The sequence below is a fragment of the Cebus imitator genome, unplaced genomic scaffold (genome assembly GCF_001604975.1).
Source record: "Cebus imitator isolate Cc_AM_T3 unplaced genomic scaffold, Cebus_imitator-1.0 Scaffold231, whole genome shotgun sequence".
Classification (NCBI taxonomy): domain Eukaryota; kingdom Metazoa; phylum Chordata; class Mammalia; order Primates; family Cebidae; genus Cebus; species Cebus imitator.
In genome coordinates, this window is record NW_016107546.1 from 1948470 (window position 1) to 1971654 (window position 23185).

Below are 23185 nucleotides of genomic sequence, written 5' to 3' on the forward strand. Positions count from 1 at the left end.
CAAAAAAAAAAAAAAGAAATTAACACCTTATAAAAAAAAAAAAAAAGCTTCCTCAACTCTGATAGTGAAGCAGGATATTTCCCTGACCCCTTCGCGGGCTGAAATTAGAATGCATGGGTGCCAGCAGGGGCAAACTCCACTCACTCAACCCACTCACAGGATGGGGAGCATGCAGGTGAGTGGGTGCAAGAGCCGGGGCAAGCCCTTTTGGGTGCTGGCAGGAGCAAAACTCTGGCAGCATCTAAGTCCCCTGGCAGCATCTAAGGGGGGTGTCTGCGACCTCTGAAGCCCCAGAAGGAACGGTATAGTGCCCTTTTAGCTTTGCCATCTGTGGACACATTAAGTGTTAACAGCTCAGTGGAGGGTCAGCGTGATAGCCTTTTGAACCCACACCCATGACACCCAAGTTCTTGTTCAGCATCCAGGAGGAATGAGGTCACCCTAGCAAACTGAAGGTGGCAAATGTGGGGGATTTTATTCCCAATAAAAGTGGCTCTCAGCAGGAAGGAGAGCAGGAAAGGGCATTGAGCAGGAAGCTAATCTTCCCCTGAAATCAAGCCGTCCCCTGCTAGACTCTTCTCAAAAGCTACAGCCTCAAGCTGTCTTTCTGAAGTCAAGCTGCTTCTCTCCAACATCCACCCATAGTCTCCAACATCCAGCTGCTTCTCCTCCTCTCTTCCATGTGAGCCCGAGGTTTTTATGGGCACAGGATGAGGAGCAGGGCAAGCCATGGATGGTTTTGGAAAAGGCAACATTCAAATGGGAAAACAAGGATGGAAGTTCTCACCTTGGCCCCTGTTATCATGGTTTTTGGCTTGAGGGTGGGAACCTTGCCAGAGACCCACCCTCTTCTACCCAGAATTTCCCTGCCTCCTGTCTCTATCAGTAGGTAGCTTCAGACATGTTTTCCAATCTTTCCCATCTCCTGGTATACACACTGTTGTGTAAATTCCTCTCTGAGTGTGGACTATACCTAATGACTTGCTTCTAGAGAAGAGAATACAACAAAACTAATGGAACGTCACTTCCATAATTAGATTACAGATTTACTTTCTCTCTTTTGCCTTCTTGCTTGCTCACTCTGGTGAGCAAAACTGCCACCAGAGTGAGCAAGCTGCCATCTTGTGAGATGTTCTATGAAGAGGCTCATGCGGCACGGAACTTCACCTCATGAGCTGATGGATGGTTTTCACCCATCAGTTCACAAGGAAATGAATCCTCCCAACAACCGAATGAATGAGCTAGGAAAGGGATTCTTTCCAGTCAAGCTTTGTGATAACTAATTCTGCGTGGAATTTCCTTTTAAAAGACCTTGAAACAAAGGACCCAGACAAGCCATACATGGATTCCTGACCCACAGAAGCTGTGAAATAATAAACGTTGTTTAAGCCACTAAGTTTGGGGTTAACCTGTTACACAGCAACGGATAACTGATACAGCATTAAATTATATATAGCCAACATGTCAAAACCTAGAATGCTGTTGAAAATCCAGTCACCATTTAGTGAATAAGCAGATGTCACAAAAAAGCAAAGTTAACAAACCAAAACTAAAATTTGCTGTCAATTAGTATAAAAAAATCAAAAGTCATATAATATATATAGTATCCAACTTATAATGGATCTATGTATTGATCTTTCAACTTCAGGATGGTGCAAAAGCAATACACATTCAGTAAGCTCCTTAACTTACAAAGAGGCTATTTCTGGATAATCCCATTGTATGTTGAAGACATAAATTATAAGTTAAAACGGTACTTTTGCCTTATAACATTTCAACTTATGACGGGTCTATTGAGATGTAACTATCAAAAATTGGGGAATATCTGTACTTTCCTCTGCAACTAGAATATCTACTGCAACATTTCTTTTTTATTTTATTTATTTATTTAGAGATGGGGTCTCACTATGTTGTCAGACAGGAGTGTAGTGGCTATTCACAGATACAAACATAGCATACTACAGTGTTGTACCACTGGCCTCAATCAGTCCTCCTACCTCAGCCTTCAGAGTAGCTGGAACTACAGGTATGTGCTACCCTACCCAGCTTGCATCACTTTCTTTAATCAAATGAAATCATATCTGACTCAAAGTACTGGCAAGGTTTTTTGTTATTACTACTATTCTGATAGACCTCTAATAGAAGTTTTTAGATAGTAGCTCGTAGCTACTAAAATCTTCAGTAGCTGTTAATTAACAACAAAAGTCAAAAGATTCCTGGATACAAAATTATTTTCTCTCTCAAGTGGATCTCACAAAATTTTGATATACTGTACGATGATTGCAGACCACATAGTTATTTGTGTCCACAGACTTTAAAAGACTGCAAATCCACCCACTAATGTGAAAAGAGCCTTGGGATGGAAACTCCACACATATTTTTAATTTATTTTTATTTTTTACTTTTGGGGGACTGAGTCTCAATCTATTGCACAGCCTGGAGTGCAGTGGCCCAATCTCAGCCCAATGCAATCTCTGCCTCCCAGGTTCAAGCGATTCTCCTGACTCAGTCTCCCAAGTAGCTGTGATTACAGGTACCTACCACCACACCCAGCTATTTTTTGTATTTTTAGTAGAGATGGGGTTTCAGTATGTTGGCCAGGCTGGTCTGGATCTCCTGACCTCAGGTGACCTGTCCGTTTCAGCCTCTCAAAGTGCTGGGATTACAGGCATGAGCCACTGCACCTGGTCTCCACACATATATTTTAAAAGACAGAGCTAGGGTTGGCACCCTAAAGCATTCATTCAAATCCTTCATTCAACAAAGACTTAGTGCTTATTGTGTACTAGGTCCTGGGATATGATAATGAAAAATGAAATAGTCTAACTGATAGTTCAATTTATGTCACTGAGCTAGTAGCAAGATTCTGAAATGGAGTCATAAATCCGCTTAATAATATTATCATTTAGCCAGCATTTGTCTATTATTGCTAAAGAATAATGTAAAATTGCCATATGCCTTGCTGAAATTCAATTCAAATAACTTTTGAGCATAAACAATATGCCAATGCTGGGACTACAGAAAATAGTGAGATATGAACCTTGCTCTCAAGAAGCTCATAATTTGGAAAAAGAGATAAACTAAATCTTGGCATTCTTCCAATCTACCAAAATAGTAATTCCATGAAAATGAGTCATCCTATATTTCATTTTCTTACTCTTAGCTATATCCTGCTATAAAATTAAAATACATCTTTTCTCCCTTGGTGTTTACAAGTTCCAAGTATTTATAGACTTATGTCTCTACTTCACTGTCTCTCGGCCAAGATGAATATATTTAGCTCCCTTTCTCTTTTCCTTTTAAAGCAATTCCTCATTTTAAATTATTTTTCATGACTTTATTTAAATTCTCTATTTCTGTATAAATTCTAGGATTCAAATGACATAATTAAAATACTGATTCAGATATAAAATCAATCATAATGAAAATCATCAACCCTTATGATGATGTAACGTCTCTGTGTATGATGTCCAAAACACTGGCTTTTGTTTAAATTTTTTATTTTATACTGTAAATCTATATTTACTCTAACACATTTAATTGTATGGATTTTCCAGGTTTCTCACATCAAATGAAATTCAGAGATGATGAGCAGTCAGCTGTGACTAACAAATAGTGTAAAGCCAAATTTCTTAAAGCAACAGAAAATGAAGCATTAAGAAAAACAAAACTAGTCATTGACTACAACAGCAACACTACTCTTAAGCTCACAAAAAATAGTATTTCAAATGTCTCCACCATCCTCTTTTAAAGACCATATTCATATTTGATATACTTTTATTTCTGTATCTACTGCAGAATATATTTATGAAGTAAGCATACAGTTTAAATCTACTTCTGAAAGTACTTTGGCAAAACTATGACAATATGGAACAGATTATCAGAACTCAAGATTAGTGAATCAAGAATTGAAGAGGCTGTCACAGACTAGATTCCTGTTGGTTCAAAGTTTCTTTATCTTTTTCTTAATACATGGCCTCAATTTGTTGCCCAAGGCTGGAGTGGAGTGCAGTGGCACAATCACAGCTCACTGCAGCCTTGACCTCCTGGGCTAAAGCAGTCCTCCCACTTCAGCCTCCTGAATAGCTGAAACTACAGGCATGCACTGTCACACCCAGTTATTTTTTTATTTTTTGTAGAGATGGGGGTCTCACTATGTTGCTTATGTTGCTCAGGCTGCTCTTGAACTCCTGGGCTCAATCAATCCTCCTGCCTTGGCCTCTGAAAGTGCTGAAATTACAAACATGAGCCACCACACCCAATCAGTTGAAAATTTCAAATACTATTACTCACTTGAGGAGTTGGGTCCATTCAGTAAGTATGCGGGTAAAATATAAACCAGTGCTATACTATGTAAGAACCATATTCAGAACGCATTTCAACACTGTATTCATGCCATTGATGAGGTAATAATCATCAGTGGTGGCTTTTCCAATGGGGGAAAAAATCCATTCTGTGGCTCACAAACTGTCAGTATTTAAACAAAAAGACCCCTAAAACTCTCTAGCTCAAGCAGGCTCCAACCCATACCTTCCAAGTCCAACCTCACACTACCACAATTGAGCTTATCCGTATTTGAGCCAGCCAGAACTGCATGTCCTTTCTGAGATAATCTCAGTGCTTTATTGCCTCAGAATTTTTACATCCAAAACTCCCTTAGGTTACCCTCATCAACAAAGTCTCTATTTAAATTCTACTCATCTTTCAAAGTCCAACTCAAATGCAACCTGCTCTTTGAAACTTTCCCTTATCCCCCAATCACAAGCTCTTCTGACCTTGCATAGATTTAGTCTGTGCTTCCCATGTAGCTACAATCAATTCTCTTTTATTTATCTTATAGTATAATTGTTAGTGTGTATGTCATATTTCTTCAAGTCTCCTTGTGAAGAAGTTCTTTGATGCACTCATCTTTGTATTCTTCCCATCCCTCTGTACTTTACACATACAAGAAAACAAAAAATGTTCATTGAGGATAGTGTATTTGAATACCTGATACCCAAAATGTCACAGTACTATTCTCCCTGATACTCACTCACTGAGGAAATATTTCCTCAACACCTATTGTGTACAGGGGAAGTAACGTACAAAAAGAGTCAGACATAGACCTTGCTCTCTCAAGAAGTTTACAGGCTAGGAGATGCTCTAAGAGTTCTCTAAAACTGCTATAATACTAATAGATAAATGCCGTAAGTAAAGATGCAATACAACAGGAACCAACAACAAGGAGAGATTCGTTCCAAGTAGACATGGATATGAGGTTAAGTTTTCATTAGCATTTGTGCTGGACCCTGAAAGACAGATTGTATTTGAATATGTTGAGACAGGGTTAAGTGGTTTTAAGATAGGGGAAATAAAAGCCATTAAGGCAGGAAATCCCAGGAGGAGACAGAAAACAATCCATAGTTCAGGAGTAAAGTATACATGAAAGATGACAGGGGTAGAGAAAAATTTTAAAGGCAGTTAAAGCTATACTTGGTAAAACTCTGAAAGCCAAATAAGAAAGTAGAGATTTAGTCTGTAAGCAACAAGGAACTATTTCAAAGTTCTTGAGCAGGACCTGAATAACTGGTCAGAGGGTCCAAAGTGGATTGGAAGGGAAAGAGATTGTTGACAACAGACAAGTATAGAGAGTAGTATCACAATGAAAGAAAGAGATAATAAAAGCCTGAACTAAGAATGAGGACTAGAGATGAAAATAGATGAATGCGAGGCATATTTTAGAAATGACACTGAAAGAACTTGACAAGTTCTGGATGTGGAGTGCAAAGAAGGGTCTGCAAAGAGGTAAAAGAAGTTTCTAAGCTAGGAGGAGGGTGGTGCCCTAACAAAAAGAGAGGACACTAAAGCAGCAGCAAATCTGAATGGGAGAAAACTGAGTCCTGGGCATACTAAATTTTAGTATCAGTAGACATCCAGGTGACAGTGTCACGAATAAAATGTGTTAAGCTATGCTATTTAGAACAAAATACAGAATTTTATGAAACAAGAGAGAGGAGCTCAGATAAGTTAATCTCTAATAAAAGATTTTGTTCAATCATTCAAACACAAACACAACCTCAAAAATATAACCTCCATAAGTTTCATTAAATACACTGCCTATTAAATCTAAAAGCCCATTTATGAAGGAGGTCTTCTTATGATCTGGATCAACATCATGTACCCAATAATCTTTTTTTTTTGAGATAGGGTCTGGTTCAGTTGCCCAGGCTCAAACCATCCTCCCACCTCAGCCTTCCAAGTAGCTGGGACTGCAGGAGTGCACCACCATGCCCCGCTAATTTTTATATTGTTTGTAGAGATGGGGTTTTACCATGTTGCCCGGGCTGGTGTCAAAGTCCTGAGCTCAAGTGATCCACCCACCTCAGCCTTCCAAAGTGTTGGGACTACAGGCATGAGCATCACACCCAGCCCAATAATCACTTTAAAACATGCTGATTCATAGTTAATAGTAAAGTGGACATGTGGAAGCCTCAAAGAATCTTAGTTAAAAATTATAAGGAGACATGCTTCCATTAATATAGCAAATACATCTTTTATGGCCACTATCACTTGACCCCAATTTATACAATGTCACAGCAAGACATGGTCAAGTCAGGTGAGTAGCCTTGACTGACAAGGTCCCAGAGGATACTAACTAGATCCTTTAGACAATAAACACCTCTCATCATTAATAAAATAAAATTTACCTAGATGTATCCCTACCATATCCTGAGAATTCTCAAAAGCCTAAGAAACAAAAGATCATGAAATCACTTTGTGGGGGCAAAATAAAACCTCCAATGATAAACTGAAGAGAAAAATGAGGACTGCAGCTATTTTATAACCATATCTTAAGAACAAACAAAAGAAACTTCATCAACATAAACTAAAATGACAACAATGTGAAGATGAATATCTAGCAATATAATTTGATATCAGTAAATGTTTATTAAATGTATAGTGAAAAAGTAAAATAAAATGATAAATTGCAGCCAATTTGCCTAATAAGCATATTCAACTTGTTATATTTATTTATTCATCTGTTTATTAATATTGATAACAACATTCTTTTTACCAGGTGCAATGTCATTATTTCAGTTTAGAACATAATGGAAAGAAAAATGAGAACTCAATATTAATAATGTTTTTACTAATGATGAGCAATAATATGAAGGAAAACTTGGATTGAAATGTATTGTTTCACATGTGACTACTCCATCAAAACTGTACAGTAATCATTTGTTAAAAATGACACTGATATTTTACAGCTATGCGTAAATATAATGGAATGATATACACCAAATGTTACTAGTGTTAATCTTTTGATTATAGGTTTATGGGTGATTTTTATCTTCTTTTTTGCTTATGTATATCTTCAAGTTTTTCTATAATTAATGTTTTATTATAATGGTACCAAGAAGAAAGTATATTTTTTAAAAGAGGAGGGAAAAACATATTGACTAATTTAAGAGAAAAAATACTTACCAAATCTCTGTGAAGCACCCAATTTGCATGGAGGTAATGAATACCATCAAGAATCTGGTAAAGTAATGATTTAACCATAGATCTTGGCAACTGCATGGGCTTTTTATTGGCTTTTGACGCACGGTGAAACTTAATAATATGCTAAAAATTAAAAAAAAACATAGTATAGTCTTTGATAATATCTTTGTCAAAAAAACACAATCAATGCTATAAAAATGCTCTATATTTTAAAATTACTTATTAAAGGCCAATAATGACACAAAGAAAAAAATTTGAATAATAAGTTCAACCAAAGCTGAATCTATTTTGAGGGTGAATGTGACTGTGTTAATGAGGGGTTATAATGACTAAATTTACTGAAACCATTACGATTTTCATTAAATAGGACTAAAAGGTAAGAAGAACTGATATTGAAACAGCTGCCTACAAAAAATATTTATATTCCTTACTCATAGAATGAAAGATTAAAAAAAGAAAGAAAAACTGTAAATCTTTACTATTCTATAAAAAGCACTTAGTACATCTGGATAGCATCACTGATCAGGTGTATATTTTAATTATTGGAAAAGTTCCATCTTTGTTTGGCACAGAATAAATTTGAATATATTCCTGGGAATTAATATTAAATATGAAATTGCTAAAAAGGAGAAGAGGGAAAAAATGGGAAATTCAATCCCACTGAAATACATACAACTGGATCATCATATTCAAATTTTTATATCCATTTGTTATATTGTGGGTTATAAAAACACTGCACTAAATGGAAAAAAATGCTACCTGCCTCCCCAGTGCTCCCACCTCTACCACCTCCATCCCTACCCTACTCCTGCCTCTGTCCAAGACACAAAATGGACACTGAAGGCCATCAAAACTCTCCAGAAACAATACTGATGAAGTTGTTAACAGTGCTCCAATAACTTTAAAATCACCAAATGGTGCTGGCCACCACAGTGGCTTGCAGAGGCTGCAGTGAGCTGAGGCCAAGATTACACCAGTGCATTCCAGCCTGGGTGACAAAGAGAGACTCTGTCTCAAAAAAAAAAAAAAAAAAAAAAAAAAAAGACCAAATGGTATATAAAATGATTAAGCTATTTATACACCTTTCTTATTTTGTTTTAAACTGTTCAGTAATAACATTGATTTAAGAAATAATAGAAAATTAGAGTTTATACTATAGCAGTGATTTCCAGTAGAAATACACTGGGAGCCACACGTATAACTTTCAACTTCTTAACAGCTATATTAAAAAAAAAAAAAAGAGGCCAGGTGTGGTGGCTCACACCTGTAATCCCAGCACTTTGGGAGGCCAAGGCAGGTGAATCACCTGAGATCAGGAGTTCAAGATCAACACAGAGAAAATTCCGTCTTTACTAAAAATACAAAATTAGCTGGGCATGGTGGCATATGCCTGTAATCCCAGCTACTCAGTAGGCTGAGGCAGGAGAATCACTTAAACCCGGGAGGCGGAGGCTGCAGTGAGCTGATATTGTGCCACTGCACTCCAACCTGGGCAAAACTCCATCTCAAAAAAAAAAAAAAAAAAAAAAAAAAAAAAAAAAAAAAAAAAAAAAAAGAAGAAGAAGAAAAAGAAGAAAGGGGTAAAATCAATGTGTGCACTTCAGATACTTCTGAAGTGAAATTTTTAAATATTATAAATACTATCTTAGTAAAATGTCAGTTTATTCCTTAAATTATTTGAAATCAACATTTATGATTATATTTATTTTAAAATATGGTGTTGGACAGTACAGTTCTACAGGACCTGACTAGTCCAATGTTCTACACCTTCTTTCATAATGCCACTGATGTTGAAAGTAAAGTACATACACTATCAAGTAAACTTTGGTTGACACATAGGGGAATAGAGAAAAATGAGGAAAATACAATGTCTATGAATATCCATGAAAAGAATTGAGAAAAACACACTGGAAGTTCTTGTCCATATCTGCTATAATGGCATACACTCTGAAAGTTTCTTTAAGACCTGAGTCTGTGTAAACTTATTCCTCACCATATTTATCTTATACAGATGACAAACCACATTATATTGAATCAAAATTTACTAGCCAGCTGTGGTCAAGCACCTGTGGTCCTAGCTACTTGGGAGGCTGAGGCAGGAAGATCACTTGAGCCCAGGAGGTCAAAGCTGCAGTGAACCATAATTGTGCCATTGCATTCCAGCCTGGGGGATAGAGCGAGACCCTGTTTCAAACAAGCAAACAAAACAGGCTGTGTGCAATGGATCATGCCTGTAATCTCAACACTTTGAGAGGCCAAAGTAGGATGATCGCTTGAGCCCAGGAATTCAAGACCAGCCTGGGCAAGATGGCAAGACCTTGTCTCTATAAAAAAACTTTGAAAAATCAGCCAGGTGTAGTGGTGCTAAATTAATTATCCATAATTTGAACTTATTGCTGGATTTGAATTTTGTTACTTTGAGCAGTTCCACAGATAAAGTGTTTAAATATTCTGATTCCTAATTTGAAAAGATAAAAATTAAGAATTTTTTGCTTCTTTCATATATTGATAAAACATCCTTAAAATTTGCAAAGCCACACATGTACTTCTGTTTGGTGCAGCCATTTTTAAATGGCAAAAGCTTCAAGAGGTTGATCTTAACTTGGAAAGAGAAACTTCACAAGTACGTACCTGGTTAAATCTGAACTACTATAAGCATCATAAAATAAAGTAATTTTCACTATACATGTTAGTAAATTGCCATTAATTACTTGCATAAAAGTATAGTCTCCCATTCATTAAAATTTTCTGAAGTAAAATTTCTAAATATTACAAATACCATCTTCTCAGTAAAATGTTAGTTTATTGCTTAAATTCTTCAAATTCAACATTTATGTTTATATTGATTTTGAAATATGGCTAACAGAGCAAGCTTTCCTTTCTGTGCATTAACAATATATCTTGTACATAAATATGCTCCATACCTATATAAAATAGTCCTAGAAATACAGTGAGATTATACTTACCCACAAGTCATGCTCTGCATAATCAAACAGCAGCCATACCTTCCTGTCACTGTGAGAAAGGAACACCTTCTGCAATGCGATCACATTAGGGTGCTTCAATTCTCGCAAAAGCTGAATGCAAGAGAAAGAGAGGGGTCATTATTATGTTAGCAAGAAGGGGGAAATGATCAATGCCTTATAACTTCAAAATGAAATTTGTGAAAATTTAGAGAATACAGGTAAGCAAAATGAAAGAAAAAACACCACCCCAAATACCCCTACTCAGGGATAAGCTCTGTCAACATCCCTTTTTCTTTTTCTTGAGACAGTCTCACTCTGATGCCCAAGCTGGAGTGCAATGGCATGATCTCGGCTCACTGCAACCTCCGCCACCTGGGTTCAAGCGATTCTCCTGCCTCAGCCTCCCAAGTAGCTGGGACTACAGGCGCATGCCACCACACCCTTCTAATTTTTTGTATTTTTAGTAGAGATGGGGTTTCACCATGTTAGCCAGGGTGGTCTCAATCTCCTGACCTTGTGATCCTCCCTCCTTGGCCTCCTGAAGTGCTGGGATTACAGGCGTGACCCATGACACCCGGCCTCCAATCCTTTTTCTATGTGTATGGGTGTATTTGTTTTGTTTTGTTTTGTTTTGCTTTGCTTTGCTTTGTTTTGTTTTACTTTCTTGTCAGAGACTGCAAGCAGTAATGTGTTTTTAAAAAATAGGATTTTAAATGGTAAAATGTAAAACAGTAAACAAAAGTAAATCACATCATTAAATAATTAATTACATTTTTGTACATGCATCTTTTTTTTTAGAGAAATTGTTCCTTGAGAAGCAGGAATCATGTATTAATACTGCTTATATCTACCCTGGCACAGTATTAGTACTCAAGAAATATGTGACAAAACAAGGACAAATATTTAACAATCCCTATACTTATCCATCCCTAGAGTGTGTGGTTGAGAGTTTTTTAAAGAGTAGTGAGTATAAGGGAATGATGTCATGCCCACTTATAAAAATTGAAGTTAAGAACAGGTCTTATAAATAGAAAAAAAGGAATAGGCCTTAACAAAGTAAAAGCTTTAAGCTGGACTCTGACGATGTGGAGGAAAGATACACCAGAGCAGCAGGCGGAGATAGCACTTTGCACATAACAGACAGTTGCCTGATAAAATATTTAGCAACAATGACATCATTGCTCAAGGTAAAAGCCTTAGAAATATGCCTGCCTCAGGCTGTCCTTAGCCAGGGTTCAGAATTCATAGGTAAAGAGAAACATACTCAATTTAATAAATATTTTGAATACCTTTTAAATGTAAAGCTCTGTGGAAGACACAAAAAGGGAAACAGAAAACTTCCCTTGAATATTTTCTATGTGTAAGATGATTACATACAAATGTTCTTCTCTCACTGAATCCTTAGAACAATTTTATGATGCACCATAGAACCCAAGGCTACATGTGATAAAAATAACCTGACCAAAGTCAAACAGAAAAGAGAAAGGGTTTGTACTTAAATAGATCTTCCTGATTGCAAAGTCCATGCTTTTTCTACTACAGCTAAAATTCACGTCTTCAATTTCCACGGTGTGGTAAGGAAGACAGACCTATAAATAGAACAACGAGGCAGAGAAAAATAAACCGCTTACCCATTCTAGTAACTTTAGTAGCTTTTTTTTTTTTTTTTTTTTTTTNTTTTTGAGACAGAGTCTTGTTCTGTTGCCCAGGCTAGAGTGCAATGGCATGATCTCAGCTCATTGCAACCTCTGCCTCCAAGATTCAAGCGATTCTCCTGCCTCTGCCTCCCGAGTAGCTGGGTTTACAGGTGTGCGCCACCAAATCCAGATAATCTTTGTATTTTTAGTAGAGACGGGGTTTCTCCATGTTGGCCAGGCTGGCCTCGAACTGCTGACCTCAGGTGATCCACCCGCCTTGGCCTCCCAAAGTGCTGAGATTACAGGTGTGAGCCACTGTGCCAGCCAATTTTAATAAACTTAAGTAAGTAAAATGTATCTTGAGTGCCTGTGCTGAAATCATGTAAAAATCATCTGAATTCCAACTCTGGGATTTTTCTAGCCTACTTCTCACTTTCCTATTTCTTTACTATTTTCCATTGCAGATGTCCTAGTTCTTCCTCTCATTTTGGCTCTGTAGCTCAGCTCTTTCTGGTCATCTATGCTCATTCTAGGATGTGTGACTCCCTGGATTCTGCCTCTAACCTATATGCCCTGGAACATAGCTAAGAAGTTAGGAGCTAGGATGGGCTGGGCTGGGCTGGGCTGGCCCTTTAAGGCCTTCTACTTTTTGTAGCCTGCCTCAGGGATCTATCTGTATTTCCTGTTGGTCTAGGTGGGAAAGAAAAAGCCAGAAGGAAAATGATCAGGGAAGACACAACAGTCCTACTCCTTTTTGTGGGAAGAGCAATTAGGCAGTACTCAGCTGCTGTCTCTTACTACTGCCTAAGAAATATGATGCAGCCTTGCTTCTCGCTTCAGATGTAAGTGTTAGATATAATATGCTCCTAATGAATGACGTGGTAAGAGAAAGTTGCATTTTGCATGGATGCAGGGCTATATCTAGAGAATTTGCCATTTTGAACACTTCAGGCTCTCTGGCTCTGGCAAGTACTGCTTTTAATGACCCCATTGCCGTGGCCAGCCTTTAAGCACTTAGACCCTGGTAGGAGACCTCACCCTAGGCACAATGACTGTCTCCTCTCTGACTCCTCGATATTGATGAACTTAGAGTTTGCCTTTATTCCCTACACAAAATACATTCTCTTTGCAGCCTGAAGTAGATGGGAAAGCAGAACTTCACTTCTGCATCTAAACCAGGCTCTTGAAACACTCAACAGTGGCACACAGATCCCTGATTCCTGGACCTCGCTTGTCTGGGAAAGTGGATGTCACAGTAGCAATATTTAATCAACACCTTTAAAAAAACTACATTCTCTGTGACTTCCAATTGTTGACCCCTCTAGAATAAATTCATTTTAAGTCCTCTGTTAAAAAATTATTTTGACTAGATAGCACATTTATATGGTTCAAAAATCAAAAGTACACACAAGGATATGTATTGAAATGTCTCACCACAACTCCCCTTGCCTCCCTGGAGGTAACAACTTTTATTAATTGCTTATTTATCCTTGTAATGTTTCTTACTACAAATAAAAATATGAATATATATTTTATCCTCCATTGTTTACACAAAAGGTAGCATAATATACACACTGCTCTTCACTTTTTTTTTTAATTACCCTTACTCTATCTTGGAAATCTCTCAATATTAGGACAATATCAATATTAGAAATACTTCTTTCAGGTGAGAAGTGACTGAGCAACAAAAGAAATTAAAGAAAAAATAAAAATAAACTCTCTTTTTTTTATAGTAGCATGGTATTTCTAGATCACCTTTTTTATTGTGGTAAAATATATACACAATATAAAATTTACCATTTCAACCATTTCTAAATATACTAAATACTGTATACTTAGTATACTTACTTAATCACGCTACTTATACCAGTTCAGCAGGATTAAGTACGACCATCATCATACTGTATATTTCCAGAACATTTTCATCAACCCAAAATGAAGATCTATATCATTAAACAATATCTCCAGGTTGCCCCTCCCCCCAGCTCCTGATAACCATTATCCTAATTTATGACTATGAATTTGAATGTTTTTGGTATGTAGCTCAAAATAACACTATCTGCTTGTTTGTTTCTGCCTTTTATAACATAATATAATGTCTTCAAGGTTCATCTATGTTTGTAGCATGCACGAGAATTTCATTCCTATTGAAAGCTGAATACTATTACATTGTATGTATAGACCACATTTCATTTGTCCATTTGTCCCTCAATAAACATTTAGGTTGTTTCTACCATTTGGTTATTATGAATAATGTTCCTCCAAATATTGGTGTATAAATAACCATTTGAATCCCTACTTTCAATTCCTTTATACATATACCCAGAAGTGAAATTGCCAGATCCTATGGTAATTCTATGTTTAATTTTTTGAGGAACCACTATATAGGTCACTTTTGTAAAACAAACAAACAAAGACTTTTTTTGTAGAGATAGAGTCTCACTATGTTGTCCAGGCTGGTCTCGAACTCCTCACCTTAAGCAATCCTCCCACTTCAGTCTCCCAGAGTCCTGGGATTAGAGGTGTAAGCCACTGCACCTGACCTAGGTCTTCTTTCAATATGTCATAAAAATAGTTATTTCATTGCTTCACAAATACTGTGTTTTTCATGAGTAGAAGGTTTTGTGGCAACCCTGCGTCAACCAAGCCTACTGGCACCATCTTTCCAACAGCATGAAGCTCATCTAATGTCGCTGTGTCACATTTTGGTAATTTGTACAACATTTAAAACCTTTTCAGTATTGGTACATCTGTTACAGTGATCTGTGATCAGTGATCTTTGATGTCACTACTGTAATTATTTTGGAGTACCACAAATCATACCCACATAAGATGGCAAGCTTAACCTATAAACGTTGTGTGTGTTCTGACTGCCTCACCCCCCGGCTGTTCCCCCATCTTTCTCCCTCTCTTCAGGCCTCTCTATTGTCTGAGAAACAACAATATTGAAATCAGGCCCATTAAGAAAACCACAATGGCCTCTAACCTTTTAAGTGAAAGGAAGAATCTCACATATCTCTTGATTTAAATCGAAAGCCAGAATGATTGAGCTTACTGAAGAAGGCATGCCAAAAGTTAAAACAAGCTGAAAGCTAGCCCTCTTGCACCAGTTAGCCAAGTTGTAAATGCAAAGAAAAAGTTTTGAAGGAATTTAAAAGTTCTATTTTGTTGAACACACAAATGATAAAAAAGCAAACAGCCTTATTGTGGATATGGAGAAAGTTTTAGTGGTCTGGATAGAAGATCAAACTAGCTGCAACATTACCTTAAAACAAAGCCCAATCCAGAGCAAGGCCCTAACTCTCTTCAATCTGTGAAGGCTGAGAGAGGTGAGGAAGCTGCAGAAGAAAAGGCTGAAGTTAACAGAGGTTGGTTCATGAGGCTTAAGAAAAGAAGTCGCCTCTATAACATAAAAGTGCAAGGTGATCCATCAAGTCATCCAAAATATGTAGCTAAGATCACTGATGAAGGTGGCTACACTAAACAACAGATGTTCAATGTGGACAAAAGATAATTCTATTGAAAACAGATGCCATGTAGGACTTTCGCAGCTAGATAGAAGTCAATGTCTGGTTTCAAAGCTCAAAGGACAGGCTATCTTACTCGAGTTTAATGCAGCTGGTGACCTGAAGTTGAAGCCAATGCTCATTTACCATTCTGAAAATCCTAGGATCCTTAAGAATTATGCTAAATCTACTCTACCTGTGCTCCATAAGTGGAACAACAAAGCCTAGATGACGCCATGTCTGTTGACAGCATGGCTTACCAAACATTTTAAGCCCACTGTTGAGACCGACTACTTAGAAAAAAAAAAGACTCCTTTCAAAAGATTACTGCCCATTAATAATGCACCTGGTCACCCAAAAGCTCTGATGAAGATGTACAAAGAGATTAATGCTGTTTTCATGTTTGCTAACATACCATCCATTCTGCAGCCCATGAACCAATAAGTCTTTCTGACTTCCAAGTCTTATTATTTAACAAATACATTTCATAAAGCTATAGCTGCCATAGGTTTTGATTTCTCTGATGGATCTGGGCAAAGTAAATGGAAAACCTTGCAGATCGGATTCACCATTCTAAATGCCATTAAGAACAGTGATGATTCCTTCAAGGAGATCAAAGCATCATTAACAGGAATGTGGGAAAAGTTGATTCCAACCCTCATGAATAATTTTGACGGGCTCAAGATATCAAGATTTTGAGGAGGAAGTAAATGGGATATGGTGGAGAAAACAAGAGAATAACAATTAGAAGTAGAGTTTGGATATTAATTGAATTGCTGCCATCTCATGACCAAACCTGAATGGATGAGGAGTTGCTTCTTAGGGACGAGCAAAGAAAGTGATTTCTTAAGGCAGAATCTACTCCTGGTGAAGATGCGGTGAGCACCGCTGAAATAACAACAAAGAATTTAGAATATTACATAAAGTTAGTTGATAAAGCATTGGCAGTGTTTGAGAGGACTGATTCAAATTTTGAAAGTTCTATGGGTAAAATGCTATCAAACAGCATTGCATGTTACAGAGAAATCTTTCAAGAAAAGAAGAATTCATTGATGCAGAAAATTGTATTGTTGTCTTATTTTAAGAAATTGCCACCGGGCATGGTGGCTCATGTCTGTAATCCCAACACTTTGGGAGGCTAAGGCAAGTGGATCCTGAGGTCAGGAGTTCAAGACCAGTCTGGCCACACACTGAAACCCCATCTCTACTAAAAATACAAAAAATTAGCTGGGTGTGGTGGTGTCTGCCAGTAATCCCAGCTACTCGGGAGGCTGAGGCAGGAAAATCACATGAACCCAGGAGATGGAGGTTGCAGTGAGCCAAGATCACGCCATTGCACTCCAGCCCAGGAGACAGTGTGAGACTTTGTCTCAAAATGAAAAAAAATTGCTACCCCAAGCTTCAGCAACCACCACTCTGATCAGTTAGCAGCCATCAACACCGTGGCAAGACCATCCACCAGCAAAAAGATTATGACTCACTGAAGGCTCAGATAATCATTAGCATTTTTAAAGCAACAATGTATGTTTTAATTAAGATATATATATTTTTATACATAATGCTATTGCACCCTTATAGTAGTGTATGTTTATACTATAAACCACAGTATAATAAATATGACTTTACTGGGAAACCAAAAAAAAAAGAGTGACTTGCTTTATTACAATATTTGCTGTACTGCAGTGGCCTGGAACCAAACTTGGAATATCTCCAAGGTCTGCCTATATAAAAGGGAAGAGTATAAAGTTTACAATTACATGAATTTACTAGAAATTCTTTCCTAATTCCCAAATTTGCATTTTCTATAGCATCAATCTGCACTTTCTATTTCTGTGTACCTCTTATGTTTTTCCTACCCTACAAGTTTCTATAAGTCACTAAATATCAACATGAAGGCAGGCCAAGACAAAGAAATAGCAAATTAATATTACCTGCATCTATTCTGTTCCTTCTTCTAATTCACCTTTCACTCTACAGCCAGGAGTGATACACCAAAATTCCTTAACAGATCACCTGTCACTATGAACAGGCTTAAGGAATCAAAGCAAGAGACGAGGCAAAGACCATATAAAAGGAGTCTTGTAAGCTATGCATAAGTGTCACCAATGAGGTTCTCTAGTATCACTGGCAGGATGCTAGGGTAAATGGGTCAGTAGAGAAGCCAGCTGTTAGAAAAGCTACCACACTTTGACTACCTTCTGTACATGTTTCATGACTCTCAGATTTGGCCTCACTGAATTATATTAGCGTATCTTACAATGTTTTAACAGTTTGCATCTCTCCCCTGCACTCCTCCCACATTAGACCATAAGGTTCTTGAAGACAAAGACAATTTTTACTTACTTATTTTGAGACAAGATCTCACTTTGTCTCCCAGGCTGGAGTACAGTGACACAATCATAGCTCACTGCAGCCTCAAACTCCTGGGCTCAAGTAATCCTTCTTCCTTAGCCTCCTTAGCAGCTGAGACTATAGGCGCAAGCAACCACGCCCAGCTAATATTTTTATTTTTTTGTAGAAATGGGGTCTCACTTTGTTGCCTAGGCTGGTCTTGAGCTTCTGGCTTCAACTGATCCTCCCGCCTTGGCCTCCCAACATGTTAGGATTCCAGGTGTGAGCCATCTTTTAAATTAATTTCCATATTCCCAGGGACTAGCATAATGTCTGACACACTGAAAGAGCTCTGTTAAGTGATCTCATCTGGTCTGGGGTCTTTAAATGTCACCCATATGTATTAACTCCCAAATGTTTACCTCTAGTCCACTCATCTCCCCTGAACTTCAGCTATGTGTATCCAGCTGCCTCAACAGCTCCATTTGAATGTCTAAAGGCCAAAACTGAGGTGGCGCTCTCTACCTCCACTACCCTCCATTCCAGAACCTCCAGTACCCTCTATGCTAACGGCTCTTCCCCCACCTCAGTTAATAGCAACTCCATCATTCAATTACTCAGGCAAACCTTCATCTACTTTAACTCTTTTCTCAAATCTCTCCTCATCAGTGAGTCTTCCCTAGCCTTTCTATTTAAAATCGTAACCACCATTCTGCACCTTTACCTTTCTGCAAGTAATAACACTTTCAAACATACTATAACTCTGTATCCCTTGTCTACAATTCTAAAGAAACTGTAGAAAACCAAAAGCTTTCTAGTAACTCAGGTAGAAAAATTGTTTGTAATTCAATGGAAAAAAATGCATTGTTAAGGGCACATCCTTTCAGTTATCTGACTCTAATTCTATAGAAGCTATTTTACAACTCTGTGCATTACAGATAACTGGTAACAATGCAGAATAATTCTCACCAATAGCCATACAAATTCTGTGCTGTCTGGTAGAAGTTCACTGACTTGCCTCCCCAATAGTGGAAGAAGCTGGTTTTGCCATCAATATTTCTGACCTGTACATGTATCTGTTTTAAACTTTCTCCTTCAAATGGGCTATAATATCAGCTTGGTTCCTTCATTCAAAAAGTTAAATAAGCTGGATGTAGTGGCTCACACCAGTAAATCCCAGCACTTTGGGATGGCTAGGCAGGAGGATCACTTAAGGCCAGGAGTTTGAGACTAGCCTGGTCACACAGCAAGAGCCCCGTCTCTACAAAAATTAGATTAAGTTATCCAGGTGTGGTGGAGCAGGCGTATGGTCCCAGCTACTAGGGAGGCTGAAGTGGGAGGACTGCTTGAACCCAGGAGTTCAAGGCTGCAGTGAGTTATGATCACACCACTGTCCTCCAGCCTGGGTGACAGAGTGCGACCCTGGCTATTACCAAAAAAAAAAAAAAAGAAGGCGGCAGCGGCAGCCAGATGCAGTGGCTCATGCCTGTAATCCCAGCACTTTGGGACGTCAAGGCAGGCAGATCACCTGAGGTCAGGAGTTTGAGACCAGCCTGGCCAACATGGTGAAACCCTGTCTCTACTAAAAATACAAAAATTAGCTAGGAGAGGTAGTTGGTGCCTGTAATCCCAGTTACTCAGGAAGCCGAGGCAGGAGAATCACTTGAACCTGGGAGGTGGAGGTTACAGTGAGTCAAGATCACACCATTGTACTCTAGCCTGGGTAACAAGAGTGAAACTCTGTCTCAAAAAAAAAAAAAAATTTTTTTAAAGAAAGTTAAATAAAATCATTAAAATGTGCTCATTTTATACCTGTAACACAGTCATAATTTTACTTTTTGAAAACAATCATTTAATATTCATTGTACAGAAATATGTCACTTGAACTGACATGAAGCTGTCTGTCTGACATGAAGCTATTAAACTGATGAAGGTATTTATATGTTATTTATTGTATGTCTCTCTCCATTAACATATAAGCTCTATGAAGGCAAAGATTTTTGTTGGTTTTATATCTCCAATGCATAAAATGATACCTAGCGGCTGGGCATGGTGGCTCACGCCTAGCACTTTGGGAGGCCGAGGTGGGTGGATCACCTGAGGTCAAGAGTTCAAGACCAGCCTGGCCATCAGGGTAAAACCCCATCTTTAAAAAATATATATATATATACCTAGCATATGATAAGCATTCAGTATTTGTCAAATGAATTAAATCTACTGAATATACTTGGTTTTTACTCAAAAAATAACCAGTAATGGCCTGTAACGCAACAAAATTTTGCTACCCTTTCATGAGGTGTTTTAAACGATTTTGTTTTCAACAAATTAAATAGATAATATCCAAAGTAATTATTTCAGGAACACTAACCCTCCACAAGCTCCATTTATTTTAGGCTTAAAAAGGAAGACTTCAATTAGCACCTACTCTGCTAGAAGAATGGGTTCTGGCTTGAAGTAAAGAGCAGAAACACTGCTCTCAATATCTCAGGTTGGGATCTTTAACCCGGTCTATAATTTGAAGAGCAAAGGAGTGCTATGATAGTGTTTCCTGAAAGGACTGTGAGTACAGTAAGTGCTGAAAAGTCCTAAAGAAAATAAGACACAGGAACAGGGGACACAGGGGAACACACGTGAAGCAGAGATTAACCTTATTAGTACTATCTTCAAGGCCACTTTACTAAGAAAATGCTATGCTCTAGATAAACATCACACAAGAGTGTATTTGCTATTCCTATTTACTGAAAGTAACAAAAAAGTTAAATTTTCTACTGCTATTTACTGAAAGAAACAAATGAACAACAACAGTAAAAATCTAAATATTCAATAGTAAGAAAACTGAGAAGTAGATTATGGTAAATAGTCACATATTGTAGCCCCAAATATATATACTAAAATATTTTAATTACTCGAGGAAAGACTGTAACGTTGTGATATAATGCAAAAGGACCATAGGCTGGGCACAGTGGCTCTCACCTGTAATCCCAGCACTTTGGGAGGCCAAGGTAGACAGATCACTTGAAGCCAAGAGTTCAAGATCAGCCTGGACAACATGGTGAAACTCTGTCTCTACTAAAAATACAAAAATTAGCCAGGTGTGGTGGTGCATGCCTGTAATCCCAGCTTATCGGGAGGCTGAGGCAAGAGAATCACTTGAACCTGGGAGGCAGAGTTGCAGTGAGCACAGATTGTGCCACTGCACTCCAGCCTGGGCGACAAAGCAAGACTCTGTCTCTAAATAAATAAATAGGCCAGACGCAGTGGCTCATGCCTGTAATCCTAGCACTTTGGGAGGCTGAGGTGGGTGGATCACCTGAGGTCAGGAGTTCAAGACCAGCCTGGCCATCATGGTGAAATCCTATCTTAAAAAATAAATAAATAAATAAAATTAAAATAATAATAATGAACAAATAAATAAATGAAATATACTTATAAAACAGAAAATAGGCTGGGCATGGTGGCTCTCACCTATAATCCCAGCACTTTGGGAGGCCAAAGGGGGCAGATCACTTGCGGTCAGGAGTTCAAGACCAGCCTGGCCAACATGGTGAAACCCAGTCTCTACTAAAAATACAAAAATAAGCTGAGCATGGTACCACACACCTGTAGTCCCAGCTACTCGAGAGGCTAAGGCAGGTGAATCGCTTGAACCTGTGAGGCAGAGGTTGCAGTGAGCCAAGATCGTACCACTGCACTTCAGCATGGGTGCCCGAGTGAGACTGTCTCAAAGAAAACAAAACAAAAAAAACAAAAAATATGCCAAAACATTAACAATAGTTATTTCTGGGTGTGAGATTATGTGTAATTTATATTTCTTTCTATCTTTTCTATTTTACAAGTTTTCTACAACGAGCCTTACTCTTATAATTTAAAAACAAATACATACACACACCAAAAGACAGCCCTTTCCAGAAATCCACCTACCAAAATAAGACATTATCATACTACCTCAGCTTCTTTTTATGTGGTTATCTGAAAGGGATACAGTGAAAGAAGATGACCATACTTGTACTTTCCCTATCTCTTGGTAAGATCAGATTTTACCAACAGACTTTAATCTCTCGTCTAACGAATATTTGCTCACCATGACATCATGCAACTACAAATATGTGTAATCATGTTTAAACAGCAGTTAAGCAGACCATGATTTTCCCATGTCTCATATTACATGATAACATCTTCTATGCCAGATACTCACAGCACAATAACATGATCCCACTGAAGCCTAATGACGAATGTTCAATGAACACGCCAGTATTTTATCTGATACCCTTTTAAAGCATATAAGTAGTTAAAGTGTCCACTTTTTACTGTCCTAAACAAAATAAACTACAGTTCGAATTCTAAATTTTCTCTAGATCCTGACTGTGGGATTTAGAGGGCCTGTGCTAAATTAAAATTCCAGAATCCATTTGTATTTTTATCTACACATCTTTCTTCCCTTTTTACTTTCTGTTCTCCAAGTCTATGATGCCCCCATGGGTCCCTGACTCCTTTTTCAAGGGTGTTCTGAATGGAAAGGTCCTCTCATACTTCAATAACTCACTATCTCAAAGTAAAACAAATTTTCTATTCTTGTTTGATCTCTTTTAAGTAATAGTGTGATTCATTTGACCATCAATCTTTCCCCTTGGTGAGAACAGTATCACCGACTTTATTTTAGAAAGCACTACCATTTTTTAAACTGTATAACACCTATTCCCCGTTCCCAAAGAACTGAAGGTAAATGAAGTACTGTGTTTTATGGCAAATAGGAGATTTGCCTAATTCCAAAATGTTCCAGTACTCCTAAAACTGTAATTTAAGAATTAGTATTTGAAAGCTGACACTTTCATATCTATGACAGGGCTTTTGGAAGCTGCTCTTTGTAAGTACATCAGATTCATTATAACCTTCCAGCAGGTGGCGCTCATACTCTGAAAAGGGGTCTGTAAAGACTAAGACAGCTCTGGTTCAAAGTGGCCGTAAATTTTTTGCTTCATGTTACTTTAATGACACTGCTTGGTTACCAGTCATAAGCTCCAGGGAAGTCGATGTTCCCCACTGCCACCCAGTTGAAATAACAGTGAGGCGGCAAGTAAAATGCAAAAAATACAGGTTTTAGAATCAGAGGCTAAGTTTAAATCCTGTCTTACTAGCGGCAGTTAAGACACAAGGCAAGTTGCCGGGCGCGGTGGCTCAAGCCTGTAATCCCAGCACTTTGGGAGGCCGAGGCGGGTGGATCATGAGGTCAAGAGATCGAGACCATCCTGGTCAACATGGTGAA

General features: G+C 38.0%; 1 protein-coding gene across 5 annotated transcripts in view; it reads right to left on the bottom strand.

Annotated features, from left to right (window-relative positions):
* Positions 1–23185, bottom strand: part of CDK19 (cyclin dependent kinase 19) — a 200354-nt gene that overhangs the window by 47841 nt on the left and 129328 nt on the right. For 4 of the 5 annotated variants that reach the window (XM_037727449.1, XM_017497437.2, XM_017497438.2 and 1 more), the window contains 2 exons: positions 10449–10559; positions 7465–7605 (listed from right to left, as the gene is read on the bottom strand). The exons of the other annotated variant lie outside the window; for it this stretch is intronic. In XM_037727449.1, coding sequence (XP_037583377.1) covers positions 7465–7605; positions 10449–10559 — 252 coding nt within the window. The remainder of the gene's footprint in view (positions 1–7464; positions 7606–10448; positions 10560–23185) is intronic. 5 annotated transcript variants of the gene reach the window in all.